Source organism: Akebia trifoliata, chromosome 4, assembly GCF_017979445.1.
Source record: "Akebia trifoliata isolate Shusen 1 chromosome 4, ASM1797944v1, whole genome shotgun sequence".
NCBI lineage: Eukaryota > Viridiplantae > Streptophyta > Magnoliopsida > Ranunculales > Lardizabalaceae > Akebia > Akebia trifoliata.
In genome coordinates, this window is record NC_141378.1 from 8778092 (window position 1) to 8791248 (window position 13157).

Here is a 13157-nt window from a genome sequence, read left to right on the forward strand (position 1 = left end):
GGATTAAATAGTTTCATTCAAGAATCTATTGTTAGTTGAATCAAAGAATAACATAAAGACAACCCACCCCAAACCCAATTCAGAGAATCTTATAAAGGAAATTGGATTCCCACAACTTTGGGTGTGCCGCCACCACTACTAGATCCTTCTCAAATTTAAGAGATTCTGTTTATGAGATTAATTTGATTTGTAATTGAATCCATGCTTCCTGTGGGGGGTAAAATTTTATGCTACTTATTTACCATCCATGTATTTCCCTCGAGATCCACGTAAGATTAATAAAAAAAATTCATGTCGACGTTTACTAGCAAAATTAAGGATCCTTTAATTATTTGTTAACCTCGACTCAACCCATATTTTTAATCGATGTTATTTGGAGATTTACTTATCGTCATTGGCTAACTTTCATCTACATAAAACTCTTATCTGGTTAGAAATAATAGTGAGCAAAGAACATTATTATTAGCCCATGGATTATTAAAATGTGATCGTGTAGAATTGCAGATAATGGTGACAATGACTTTGCAAATATTTAAAATCACAAGTGGAATTGAGAGTCCTAGCTGTGTGGGAAAGTTAAGATGCATGAGAGGAATATGACTCGTTAATCCAAATTCCAACATGACAAGGATTCCAAACAATGAGGAATTTCATTTAAGAATCCTTTGTTTCATGAATCAAAGAATAATAGAAAGACAACTCTCCAACCAATTGCAAGAATCTTCCTAAGGAAATTGGATTTCATTTTGGCTTGGAGATTGGAATGTCTACTAGTTCCAATCCCTACCAGATGATGACAACGGCACCACTACAAGATCCTTCTCAAAATTAAGATTGATTCTGTTAATGGGATTTAATTTGTAAATGAATCCTTGCCTTCATTGGATGCTGAATCTTTGTTGAAAATTTGCAAAATACTAAGGGCAAACCGATTTATTTTTAAAATTTTTTTTTATGTGCAAGTTTGAGCAAAAAAGTTCATCCTTTTTGTGGATCTTCTATAGCAATTCTAGCTCAATAGATTGCAAGGTTTGTAACCGACTTCATTTAATTCTGAAAATCGAATTTTGACAGTAATCTTGCACATGTTAGATAAATATTGTCCTTAAGACAGGAAAATTTATCATTACTCGACGTGATTGTCAGATCAAGATTGTTTATATTTCATGCTAAAATGAGGATGAAATTTGATGTAAAGTGAGGCTGAAATTACATTCTTGTAGTTGACTCTGAAGAGCTTACCATCCATGAGGACAAGTGTAGGGATTATTCGACTTATTGAATAAGATTGGAGAAGATTTGATTCAAATAGAGTATATTTGCACAAAAGAGATCGACTTATCTGCAGTATAGGTATGAAAAGTAACTAAAAGGATTCGAGTTCATTCCCATTTGTTATACCCTGACATGATTCTTTTCAGGGTATTCTACCAAAAGAGTCATATGACCATTTTGTAATTTAATTATTTTACCAAAATGGATATCTTCTATGGATATTAAATTGAACTTACCTTTATACCCTTTCCAAATTCATACGGTTCAATTTTTTTCTCCAAAAATGGTACCCATTTAGTTGAATTTGCTTGTATACCCGAATTTTCAAATTGAAATACATCCCAAGACCTCAATATAATTCTGGTTTTTTCATAATTTTGTAGTGAAAAAAAAAATCACAAATGTGAGTGTATAGAAGATACCCATTTTGGAAAAATAAATAAATATCAAAATTGGTATATGAATCTTTTGACAAATATTTTTAAAGCATGACTGATCCAGTAATTTTGACCTCATAGAAGACCGTTTTGGTATTTTTCATCGTGCTGCAAAATCCAATCGAATTTATTATATTGATTAGCTAACATGTTAGTTAGTCATATTTTTAATATCAATTGAAAAAGCAAATAATAAAAAATTAGATATGGGAATCCACCCATCTTTTCTTAATTCCAAATCCAATGTAAAGTAATTATATGGAATCATGAAGGTGCAAAGCTTCTCAACCCATTGAGATGACCCAAGACTTTTGCCTAGCCACACATGTGTTTGGAGTTTCCTTGTTCTTTTTAAGGTACCTAAGCACGAACTTAGCTTGATTAGCAAGATAAATGTCCTCGTGAGCCTATCAAAATTTGATTAGGATTTCGAATTCCCTACTAGGCCTACTAAGGGCATGATATTGGGTAGATGCATACTCTGACAACGACGATGGATACATTGTGGAATCTCCCAAGTATAAAATGCACCCATATGTAATATAACTTCCTCTATGAAATTTTCACATAAAATTCCATTTTTACACCTAATTGCATATGCTTTTAAAACATCGATTACAAGTTAGGCAAGTTGATTATGAGAATTCATTATCAATAACGAGAATTCTTGAAAGGGACTCACCTCAGGGTCTCTGATTCTTCCATGTGATTAACTTTGTTCGTTTTGTCATCTTTAATGCAAACTAGTAAGATCAAGCCATTCTTCCAAATGTGAATTAGAATTTAGAAAGAGCTAAGAGTACAAAATAAGCCTAAATGGATGACATTTTTCGACCCCTAATCTTAGACATAAAAGGGAACTTAAATTGGGTTAAGATATTAAGATGACCCAACATTGAATTAGACAACCAATCTATGTATAACAAGTTACATGGTTATTCCATTTACAGTACACATGGTAATTATGATCCAACTCAATTGTACTAAGGGCCACATTCCATATGTTCTCGATATAATGAGTTGTCTAGGTCAAGTTTATAGCAACAATAATAATAACAAAGTCTTAGTCCAAAGATTTGAAGTCGGCTAAACAAATTTTGTTTCTTCATTCTACTCTATCCAATACCAAGTCTTTTGTTATCGAGACTGAAGTGTCTAGGTCAAGTATCCAGCTATAAATACTAATTGGGCTGGATTCATATGGCTATCCCTATCCTAGTTCTACATGGGGCAACACATGCAGGCTGTGCTATAAAATAGTTCATATTTTATAGAGTCGTGTTAGATGACATTGGGATTTACTGTGATTCTCACATTTCTGACATGGGGTGCACACATAACCATGGACATGTTACCTTGAGATATGAGTAAAAGTATCTACAGTTATGTGTGCACCTCCACGTCAGAAATGTGAGAATAGCAGTAAATCCAATGTCACCCCAGCATTAGTGAATTTTATATCTAATATTATTAATGAAAATTAAAACATGATAATTCCCATTGAGACCCTACTTAAAACTTGACCAAGTTCACTAAAGTGTCCCAAATTTGTAGGTCGTTCAGGGTGGTAATTACTCCACTACCACGCATTTTTCTTAAAAATCGACTAATCAGATTTTATTTATTTATTTGCCATAGTTGGATATCTATGGTGGTTCGATATGTTTTTAGACACCGAGGCGTGAGGGAAGACATTGGGATCTTCAATGCCTTGAGGTGTAAAGCATAAGCCTCCGTGAATTTTTTAAATAAATAAAATAAAATGTATACATAACTTTTGAAAAAAAAAAAATGACACCATGGGAGTTGAAATAAGTCAACTTGTTGACTTTTAAATCAATCTGAAGGACTTTGGAACATATATGTATGTGTCAATGGCACCATGACATTAGAAAATCTAATCAAATTTTATAGAAAATACATCAAAATAAAAAAGAAAAACAAGGTTTAAAAGCAGAAATTTCTGATTTATACCTATACAACAACATATCTAGTAGTGTGGGAAGTATCGGTGTAAAATAATAGTTTAAATGGAAATGAAAATAAGTTAAAACAAAATGTCTACTTGCAACAAAAGCTTATGCCTTAGTCATGTCTCGATTGATGTGTATGCCTTTTTATGCTTCATAACACCTCATCAATGCCTCAAGGTAATGGTCACACAACGTGAAAAAAACCTATATTTGTCAACGTAAGATCATCAAATTTCATAGAATTTGATGGACCAAGGCTTCAATTTTTTTTTTCTTTTTCCGACAGATCAAAACCGTCAAATTAATGGAGGATGGGAGAAATTTTATGATTCTAAGTCATAAAATTGGGGAACATAAAAAATTCCAACGACCACGGGACGTCGAAATTTGATTTCTAAAGTTGTGCGCTTTGGCCCATCTAATTTTCTTGTAAAAAATTTTCAATTTTCAGGTAGTGGCCTCAACCTACCACCTCAATGCGTTTTAGGTGGGCCTCAAGGCTCACGACTCAAACGCGATCCCTCCTTAGTGGTGGAGGAATCCCAACCTTTCTCTTTTCTAATGGCGGGCCAAATAAAAACTACCCATTTATTAAATAGGCCTAATATGTCGCCCATAACAAAAAAATAGAGATAGATTACATCACACAAATATCTTCTAAAGACTTGATGATAATTTTCAATACTTATTATAAACTATTATTCCTACCCTAATAATAAGTTCATATATATCTTGTTATAAGAAGATCAAGCAATCAAAAAATTAAATAGATGGATTGAGATTTAAAAAATTTAATGGATTGAGGGGAAGGTATTTAAGCAATCTTGTTGAACCATGTACATTATTTCTGAATTACATACTTTTAATGTTTATTATTATTGTTTCTCACACCCGGATTTCTACTCTTAAAATATTTCAGAAAATATCTTGGCTTTCAACCTTCCATCCCACTTTGTCCAAAGTCAAGTCTTCTAATTTTTTACTCTCTTCATATTTTCCACAAAAATACCTTGGCTTTCAACCCTTGTATCCACACCCAATTTTTTACTCTAAATATTTTTCACAAAATATACCTAGGCTTTTAGCCTCGATGAATCTTTGTCCAAAGCCAAGTATTGTGATATTGAAATTGAATTCATATCTTTTCTTACACCCTTTATATTCCAACTACATTCTTTTGGGTCTTCCTCTGTTTCTTTTGAATATATATATTTTACTAGAAGCAATGACTTCTTAGCATGTAAAAACAGTAACAGTTGTCGTTAAAACAGTTTTTCAGAAAATTTCCCGCCTTTCTAGAACTATAACCTACACTAAATATCATGCTTAGAATATAAGAACCATGAAGCAACTAGAATACCCAACAATGGAAGATGAACAAAGAGAATATACATTAGAAAAACCAACATTTCCCGGAACAGAAACATAAACAGTCAGCGATGCACTTGGCAGGTAAACATTGAGGCCATGAAGGCTTCTTTCATGTCTCTTACACAGTTTACATTATCTACATAAGCAGGACAACTAGCAACCCTTTATAACTCATAACAATTGGGTTATAACCAAATTGTTGACAAAACTAAGGGAAAAGAGAGAGAGAGTCTAGGATACATATTTTACAGAAAATAAAGAGACCGAGGAGTCCAAGTATCTGTTAGCCAATGAAATGCAAAGCTCTGTGCCCTCTCTCAAGGTCAATTACAGACACTCTTTAGTCTCTTTGCGGCCTGCGCAAACCCTACAATGACCTGCGACTCGTCTAATTCCTTCAAGAAAACAAAGAAATTATGTTTCAAATGAGTCAGATAGTCTCACCAACTTTTCATAAAATTAGTTATCTTCATTTCAAAGAAACATAGAGCAACCATATAAATTGATATGTCTATAAGTGAAATCCAACTGTCGGGATTTACATGTATCCAGATAACACAAATCTTGAGGATACTTATTTCAAGGATACATCTCAACCATTCAATTTTATAAATACATAGTTGGGATCATGTATTATTTCCATGAGTCATTCTCATGAGTCAACGGATCCCAACCCAATATATATATACACAAGTACCTGTGACATGAAATGCCTCTGAACAACATCAATTAGCTGCTCTTTAGATGGGTTGGGGATGGCATCCACCTGGATCACATAAAGAATACGTTAAATATTTAAAAAGAAAAATGTTTGCAAGCAATAGGGAAGAAATGTGTTTTTCTTCCAATTTCCAAATTGCCCGTGGAGCCAACTTCCATGTTTCTAGCCACTTCACTTGGCACTGACTAACTCACAAGGTTAAAGTGTCGCCAGTATCTCCACAATGCAGTCATCTCTAGTTTGCTGAGGTCAACCTTCTGTGCCAGACATAATAAAAGTTACTTCAACTAAAAAGTAGGAATAGTATTCTTACTTGGGAGGCACAAAGAGATATAAATGTACCACAGAATTGAGCATAAAGGCCATATACCGTGGCGCACTGTGCTGGTGAAATGGAACCACTCATGGTCTTGTGAGATGACTCAACCAACTTATGTGACCGGTGCCTTTGTCTGTGGGACTTTTGGGTGTCAGATGCTGAAAAATCAGAAACAGTGCAATTTTGATAAAGAAACCAAATTAAGAACTTTAGGGAATAGTTAAAAAGGATAACTATGAAGGACAGACACATAGCATCTCATGAAACAAGAACTTTTACAAATAGTGAAAAAGAATAAAGATGAAGGATAGACATATAGCATCCTATGAAACAAGGACGATTCTTTTTATCTAAAGAAACTTCCATGCCAAACACACCACCACATGGTAGTCACTCTAGACAAACTCTGCCTTAGCCATGATTTACCGATCCATCCTTCTTTCCTCATATAGATTGACTGGGTGTGCGTAAGTTCGGTTTCCCATCCTAGCATCATCGTCAAGTTTCTCTCGTAAACGGATGTGTTAACTGGGCTCATCCATGGGAAACTCCCTACTAACCCACTTTTCACTCAGGTTCATGGTGGGTTTCGAGTGGAAAACTATAATATAGAACTAAGTTAACCAAGCTCACCCATATATGAGCCATTCCACTGCATGTTCTCACATTCAAGGTCATCATCATCTTCATGCCCGGTTGGAGTTTCAATCACACTAAGTGCATTCCTCTGCAGCTTCACTTCTATACCATTTGTAAGGACCTGAAATTCATGAACTAGGAAAATCAAGGACCAACCAAAGAACAAAAAAACACAATTAATGTAAAGGAATGCCTTCACACGACACATGCCTTAAATAACATGTAGAACATCAAAACAGAAAAAATGGAAGGAATGGGAGTACAATCAATCTCCTGAAACAAAACCAGATGAAGACTTTGAAGCCATCTCTTGACTCATTTAGATGAAATGCACCAATAATAACTGCATCTTAAGGTGTATATTAGGGAATAACATATAAAAAACAACATAAATAAGGGAATGCACACTAACAACCAGATAGGTACTCAAAAGACAAGAAGACATGAAGAAACAAAAAATAAAAAGCAATATGAGACTGAGATATTGGTCTTCTGACTTGGGAATCATCAAATGCCCAAGAAAAATCAGAAATTAAGGTGTCAGCTTGTTAAGTTGGTAAAGCCTGGATATCATGACTTGGGTTTAACAGTTTCCTACAACTACTAACTACTAACCACTAAAGGTAGCTCCAAGCATAAAAACTTATAAGATTGGAAATCCTTCATGTGTTTGATCAATGTTCATGGCTCGCACTAAATTAAACTACAAATTCAAAATCCTAAACAACCTACATAAGTAGCGTGCCTTTCATCTGCTAACACTAATTAAACAACAAATTCAAAATCGATTGTGATGGCAAGAATGGCCAATAGAAAACCATACAAGTGAAACTAAAAATTTACAAATAAGGGAGAATAATGCAACCAAACTCAGATCATATTAGCCACAAAAATTTAAGATAAATTGAACCCCTCAAGTTCATGCAACAGAAAATATACAAAATGGGCACTTTCCAAGGAAATTCAGTAAATTTTAGTCTACGAGCCAAAAACAACATAAATTGATCAAGAGGACTGTAATCCAAACCATTATGGAAGCAAAATCAAACACAAGAAAAACATGCAAATTAAAAAGATAAAACTTAACTCCCATTAAAAACCCAACATATAAAGGGAAAAACCAAGAATACAATCTGGACTCAAAACCACTAAAGAATCTTATATTTCCATAATCACTTAGTGAGAAAGAAAGAAAGAAAAAATAAAAAACTTGAGAACAACCCATGAAGACCAAATCCAATACAATATTTAATGTGAAACCCTGAAATTCCACAAAAAGATCAGCATATAAGCTCATGAACAACAGAAAATAGCAATAAAACCCCCAAAATGCATCCACAGATAACAGCATCAACGATATCAACAATTTTACAACAAATTCGAACAAAAACAGGAAGAACCAGTGATATGGTACTAAACAAACAGACTCAAAATCCCAAAAAGGTAAAACATTTAAATTTAACAAATCAAGATTAAATTCCTACCTAACCATCCAACGTTATCAACACCAGATCCACATATATAAATAAACATGCAAACCAACACCAAATCCAAAAAGTCCATCAAATCTTCAAATTCATAGAAAAAAATAAATGATTTTCATGCATTTATAACTAATAATTCTAAATAAAATGAATCCGATAAACCTCAATTCAACCCCAAATGTCCACATTGTTTAAAACTCATTAAAATAAACCCCTCAAAATAAAAATAAAAAACACCCAAAAATTCAAACTTTAACTATACCCAAATTCAAAATCAACCCATTTCCCAAAAACATAAAAAAATCATCAAAGCTTCAAATTCATTAAAAAAAATACATTGATTTTTCATGCATTGAAGACTAAAAATTCTAAATAAAATGAGTTCGATAAACTGCAAATCAATCCAAAATTTACCCAAATGTCCACATTGTTTAAAACCCATTAAATTAAACCCCTCAAACTAAAAAAAACACCCCCAAAATTCAAACTTTAACTATATCCAAATTCAACATCAACTAAAATCATAAAACCCATTTCTCAGAAACATCAAAGAAATTACCAGCCAATGCCACCCTCCAAGCCCAACTGCCTTCTTCACAACACCTTGTAGACCGACAAGTACCGATTTGGTTCGATTATTTCCAGTTACAATGACTTTAGTGTGACGAGGGAGCACTGAAAGCTCTTCCTCACTACTATCTCCAAAGCTCTGCAACTGTGAAAACCCGCCATTAACAGAACTCTCCATTGTTTCGAGCATTTCTTATTGAACTAAGCGGATTTTAAGCAAAAAAACAAATTGAGAAAATTCGGCTATCAGATCTTGAAGTTGCATGAACACGAGAGATCATGCATTAATGAATACATAATCGAGGTTTCAAAGAAAGAACAATGGAAAATTGAGAGAAAAATTGAGAACTTGGATAGAAAAAAACAGAGACAGAGAAAGAGAGAGACAGAGGATGAGAGCGACTGATTTTTGCTCTTTTTTTTCTTTCTTTGGTTGTCTGAATCCAGATGACCTGAATGCAACCAATTAAATGCTGCCACATGGTTCATTATTGTGTCTTGACTTGGTCGTGTTTCAAAGACCACTAGCGGTTAGGTTTTGCAGAATAACAGGTTTTCAGTAGTTTTACTAGCGGTAAGTAGTGGCTCGATGAAATGACTCAAAGGCCCTTATTATTTTCTTTTTTTTTTTTCATATTGTACACTCGTACATAAAACTAAAATGACTAGAATACCCTCATTTAAAAAAACAAAAAATTAGTGTGACAACCTTCATCTTTTGGTGATTATTTGAGATAGCCTGTGCTCTCAACCGGACATGGGTTTTTAGGGCATTTGGTAACACATAAATAATCAATAATTATAAAATGAAAAATCAATTCCTTTAAAATCAAATATATAATCTATATGATAAAACAATAGGATAGATCCCACTTTACTACAGTATTATAGGCGATAAATGCAGCCTCCAACTACAATAAAGTGGGATCCACACTATTTTCTCTTTACCGTCTTCAACTTTATGGTATTTTCTCTCATTCTTTCTTTCAATAAAATCTTTTTAATTTTATTATATTTTCTTTTTTACCTAATAATATTTTTTTAATTTTATCATTTTTTCTTTTTTACCTCTTTAATTTTAAAGATTGTACACATGCACAAATTCTAGTCTATATAATAAGACACAACTATAAGTCACACTCTATTATAATTTTGTAGAGGATAAATGTTCCACTCTAGTTATAGTGGAATGGAGTTCACATTATCTATTTTATTATTTTTTCTCTTCACCTCCTTTAAGTTTATTGTCTCCCACCCACCCATCCCTTTCCTTCCCCCTCCCCTTATCCCACTTTCAATAATATCCCTCTAGTTTTATTATCTCTCCTTTTTTATCCGCAATTACCCACTTTATTGTCTTTTCTTTTCTCCCCTTTCTTAATAATATATCAAACCAACTTTATTATTTTATCTATTTTATCCCCTTAATTTCAAATTTTTTTAATCATATCCCTCTAACTTTATTATTTTTTCACTTTTACCACCTTAACCCCAAAGTGGATGTTGTTATCGATGGATTGTATCAGACTCAAAATCATTTATGATAAATTAAATTTTAAATGGAAGATATAGGATATGATAAGGATCCAATATGATATCTAATCATTGGGTTGTAAATCAACCATGTTCCAATCAATAGTATCTGATTAGTGGTAATGTCTATGGATGATGATACCATAGACCTGGGTTCAATTACTATCATCATTGGATTACTAATCTCATTAAAGAAGGGTTTACATCATATAAAAAATGTATAAAAGTATATAAATTATATCAAGTATTTCATTTTATTTTATGATGTATATCTATATTTCATCTATATATAATGTTCATCAAATTGGGTTTATTCTCATCCTGATTGACACAATTGTTATCAAATTGAATTTGGATTCAAATGTTGTGAGATGATAAGTATCATATCTTTTCTAAATCGAATGCTTATTGAATTGGGTTAAGTTCAATAAGGGATAAGACAAGAAACAAGTAAAGACTTTAATCTAAATAGTCATCATATCAAATCAAATATGGTCTACTCATATCGAATATATTCTATAGGCTCATACCTCTTTATCCTTAGATTTTACGACCTTACTTGAACATGATCTATTCTATAAGCTCATACTTCTTTATCCTTGAGTTTTAAGGAGACATGAACTTAAGTCTAGTGGATGAATTATGACCATTCGATCAGAGTTTGATTAATAGTTGATGGTCCAATTCAAGTCGTGAACCATCTCTGTAGATGATCGTTCTCAGCTTTGCTTTGGCAGACTAAGATGGTGATACGGTTGTCTGATAGACCCAACAACTTTTTAAAATCTGACTAAAAAATCCTAAGATTTTATCAACTTCAACCTTTAACCTTCAAGGTAAAATAAATTTTTTTTGGAAGAAGACGATGAAACTTTGAGAAGAAAAGTCCATAATTTTTTTTATATTATTATTTACAAAAGGTTAAAATTGGTTGAAAAGAATAGATTAAATATAAGATTTAAGAGCTTGAAAATAAATGAATTTTGGGAGAACAACTCAAAGATTTTTAACTAGAGGTTGAAGATGAGGGCATGGGTAGAGCTAAGATTTTCTTGTACTGGAGGCTAACTATAAGTTATAATAAGGTTGAATAACTTGAAAATGAATAATTTTTTATTGAGAAAATTCAATGATTTTTTGTTATAGATGGAAGAAAAAGGCATTTATTTCATTCTTCATTAGTCTATGAGTGAAGATATAAATCAAGGGTAATTAATGTCATCAATTTAAAAATAATAAGGGTATTCAAATAATAATCAATTTAATTGAGGGGTGTCTAAATTACTCAAAACAATTGAGAGTGAAGAGGAAAAAAAAAGGGGGTTTAAAGTGGACACTTAGCAGTTTGAAAACACAAGTGGGATACCTCAAATGTTTACTAAAAAAACATTAAGGGGGAGTGCAAAAAGTAAAGGGGATGGGACACCGAATTTGGGGGTGAGGGTTGTGGGCAAAACGATGAAAGGGGGCACGTTAACACATGGGTGTATCACAAAATCATAAACTAAAGTTTAGGGGACTTTTACCTCAACCAAATAATTGAGTTGGGGCAACTGCCCCCACTCACCCATTATTGGTTCCACTACTAGATGAGGGGATGATTTTTCATTTGCCCATAAGAGAAGATCTCTAGGGTATGTACAAATCAAAAATAAAAAAATAAAAAGTTTATACACTAATTAAGTGAAAGGACCAAAATACCCATATCTTTTTTTTTTTTTTGGTAGGTGGGTCACCCCAACTTTGCTTAATTACTTTTGCTAATTTTTTGAGCAAGTCCATGCCTAACTTGCAATTCAATTTCAAAATTACCAAGTCCACATTACTACTCCTAACTAGAGAAGTGTTAACCAATTTATGTATTTAAAATTATTGATATAGGTGGGGATATCCATTAATAAAGGTTTGAGTTCCTAGCAACACCCATTTTTGTATTGAAAAAATCGTTTACTAAATTTGTTGGATTCAAATTGAAACAATCAATTGATTTCAATCTAGTATCAAGTACTCGCCAATTTTTGTGTGTGCGATTTAGATGAACATTTGAGATGCCACCATGTTTTCAAGACGTTTGCCTTCTCTAACTCATTGTAGTTGACTTGGGAGTTTTGATTTTGACTCAACTAGGTGAATTTTCAAGTCGAGACGAGTTTTCAAGTTTTAAAATTTTGGATTGGGTTCAACAACCAAATTCCTAACCATAGAGATCATCCTAAAAAAAATCAATTAATTCCAAAACTTCTAACCCTATCAGAAGTGATTTATAAATTAACGGTCCATGATTCTTCAATTTATAAATTAGGGTTAGAAATTTCAAAATTAACTTATATTTTGTGGGACTGATCTCTTAACCTCAGAAATCATAAAAAAAAAAAAAAAAAAAAACCAATCCATTCCTAAACTTCTAGTCTATATAGGACAAAACACTTTGGCAATTGAACTCTACCCATTAAAATTTGAACAATTATTTTATTACGGCCTCCTCTGACACACGCCCCCATATGCCTTATGACATGATATGTGTTAGAACCATAAATTCTTTTTCTTAGAATACACAACTGCACATATTTATGGATGTAAAATTGTGCATATGAGAGAAGAAGTCTATGGTTCCAGACCATACCACATCAGGGCATTGAAAAATCACAACTCTTAAAATTTAGGAGAGTTGCTATTAGCACACCAATTTTTGTCAATGTCACATCAAACGTGTGCAAATTTTTGAAATTTACATAAGACTTGGTGTGGCATTAGCAAAAGTTAGTGTGGCAATATTAACTCTCAAATTTAAACATATTAAAAGTAAAAGATTGTATTTTCAATCTTCGTAAGGGT

General features: G+C 32.8%; 1 protein-coding gene and 1 non-coding gene across 3 annotated transcripts; one reads left to right on the top strand and one right to left on the bottom strand.

Moving 5' to 3' along the window:
* Positions 1 to 5059: 5059 nt before the first annotated feature.
* On the bottom strand, positions 5060 to 9192 carry LOC147403552 (uncharacterized). 2 transcript variants are annotated; one of them, XM_086439163.1, is made up of 6 exons: positions 8779 to 9192; positions 6730 to 6856; positions 6148 to 6254; positions 5972 to 6031; positions 5754 to 5822; positions 5060 to 5451 (listed from the first exon to the last, which is right to left on the bottom strand). In XM_086439163.1, exons 1-6 carry the CDS (start codon positions 8977 to 8979, stop codon positions 5380 to 5382), a joined length of 636 nt encoding a protein of 211 aa, XP_086295289.1. In that variant the 5' UTR covers positions 8980 to 9192; the 3' UTR covers positions 5060 to 5379. The 2 variants fall into 2 exon arrangements, with proteins under 2 accessions (XP_086295289.1, XP_086295288.1); XM_086439162.1 differs by having other exon boundaries at positions 5972 to 6034; positions 8779 to 9190.
* A 1679-nt stretch (positions 9193 to 10871) lies between these two features.
* Positions 10872 to 11091, top strand: LOC147403553 (small nucleolar RNA U3). The gene has a single exon (XR_015178177.1). It is a non-coding gene; the product is annotated as a small nucleolar RNA U3 (small nucleolar RNA).
* Positions 11092 to 13157: the final 2066 nt, after the last annotated feature.

Bases quoted from the DNA above. Each gene is read 5' to 3' on its own strand.
- LOC147403552 (XM_086439162.1), bottom strand. From the start codon at position 8,979: ATGCTCGAAACAATGGAGAGTTCTGTTAATGGCGGGTTTTCACAGTTG. The intron at 6,857-8,778 runs GTAATTTCTTTG...CATGAATTTCAG, and splicing joins TTGGAGGGTGGCATTGGCTG to GTCCTTACAAATGGTATAGA. The intron at 6,255-6,729 runs GTGAGCTTGGTT...CTGATTTTTCAG, and splicing joins GTGGAATGGCTCATATATGG to CATCTGACACCCAAAAGTCC.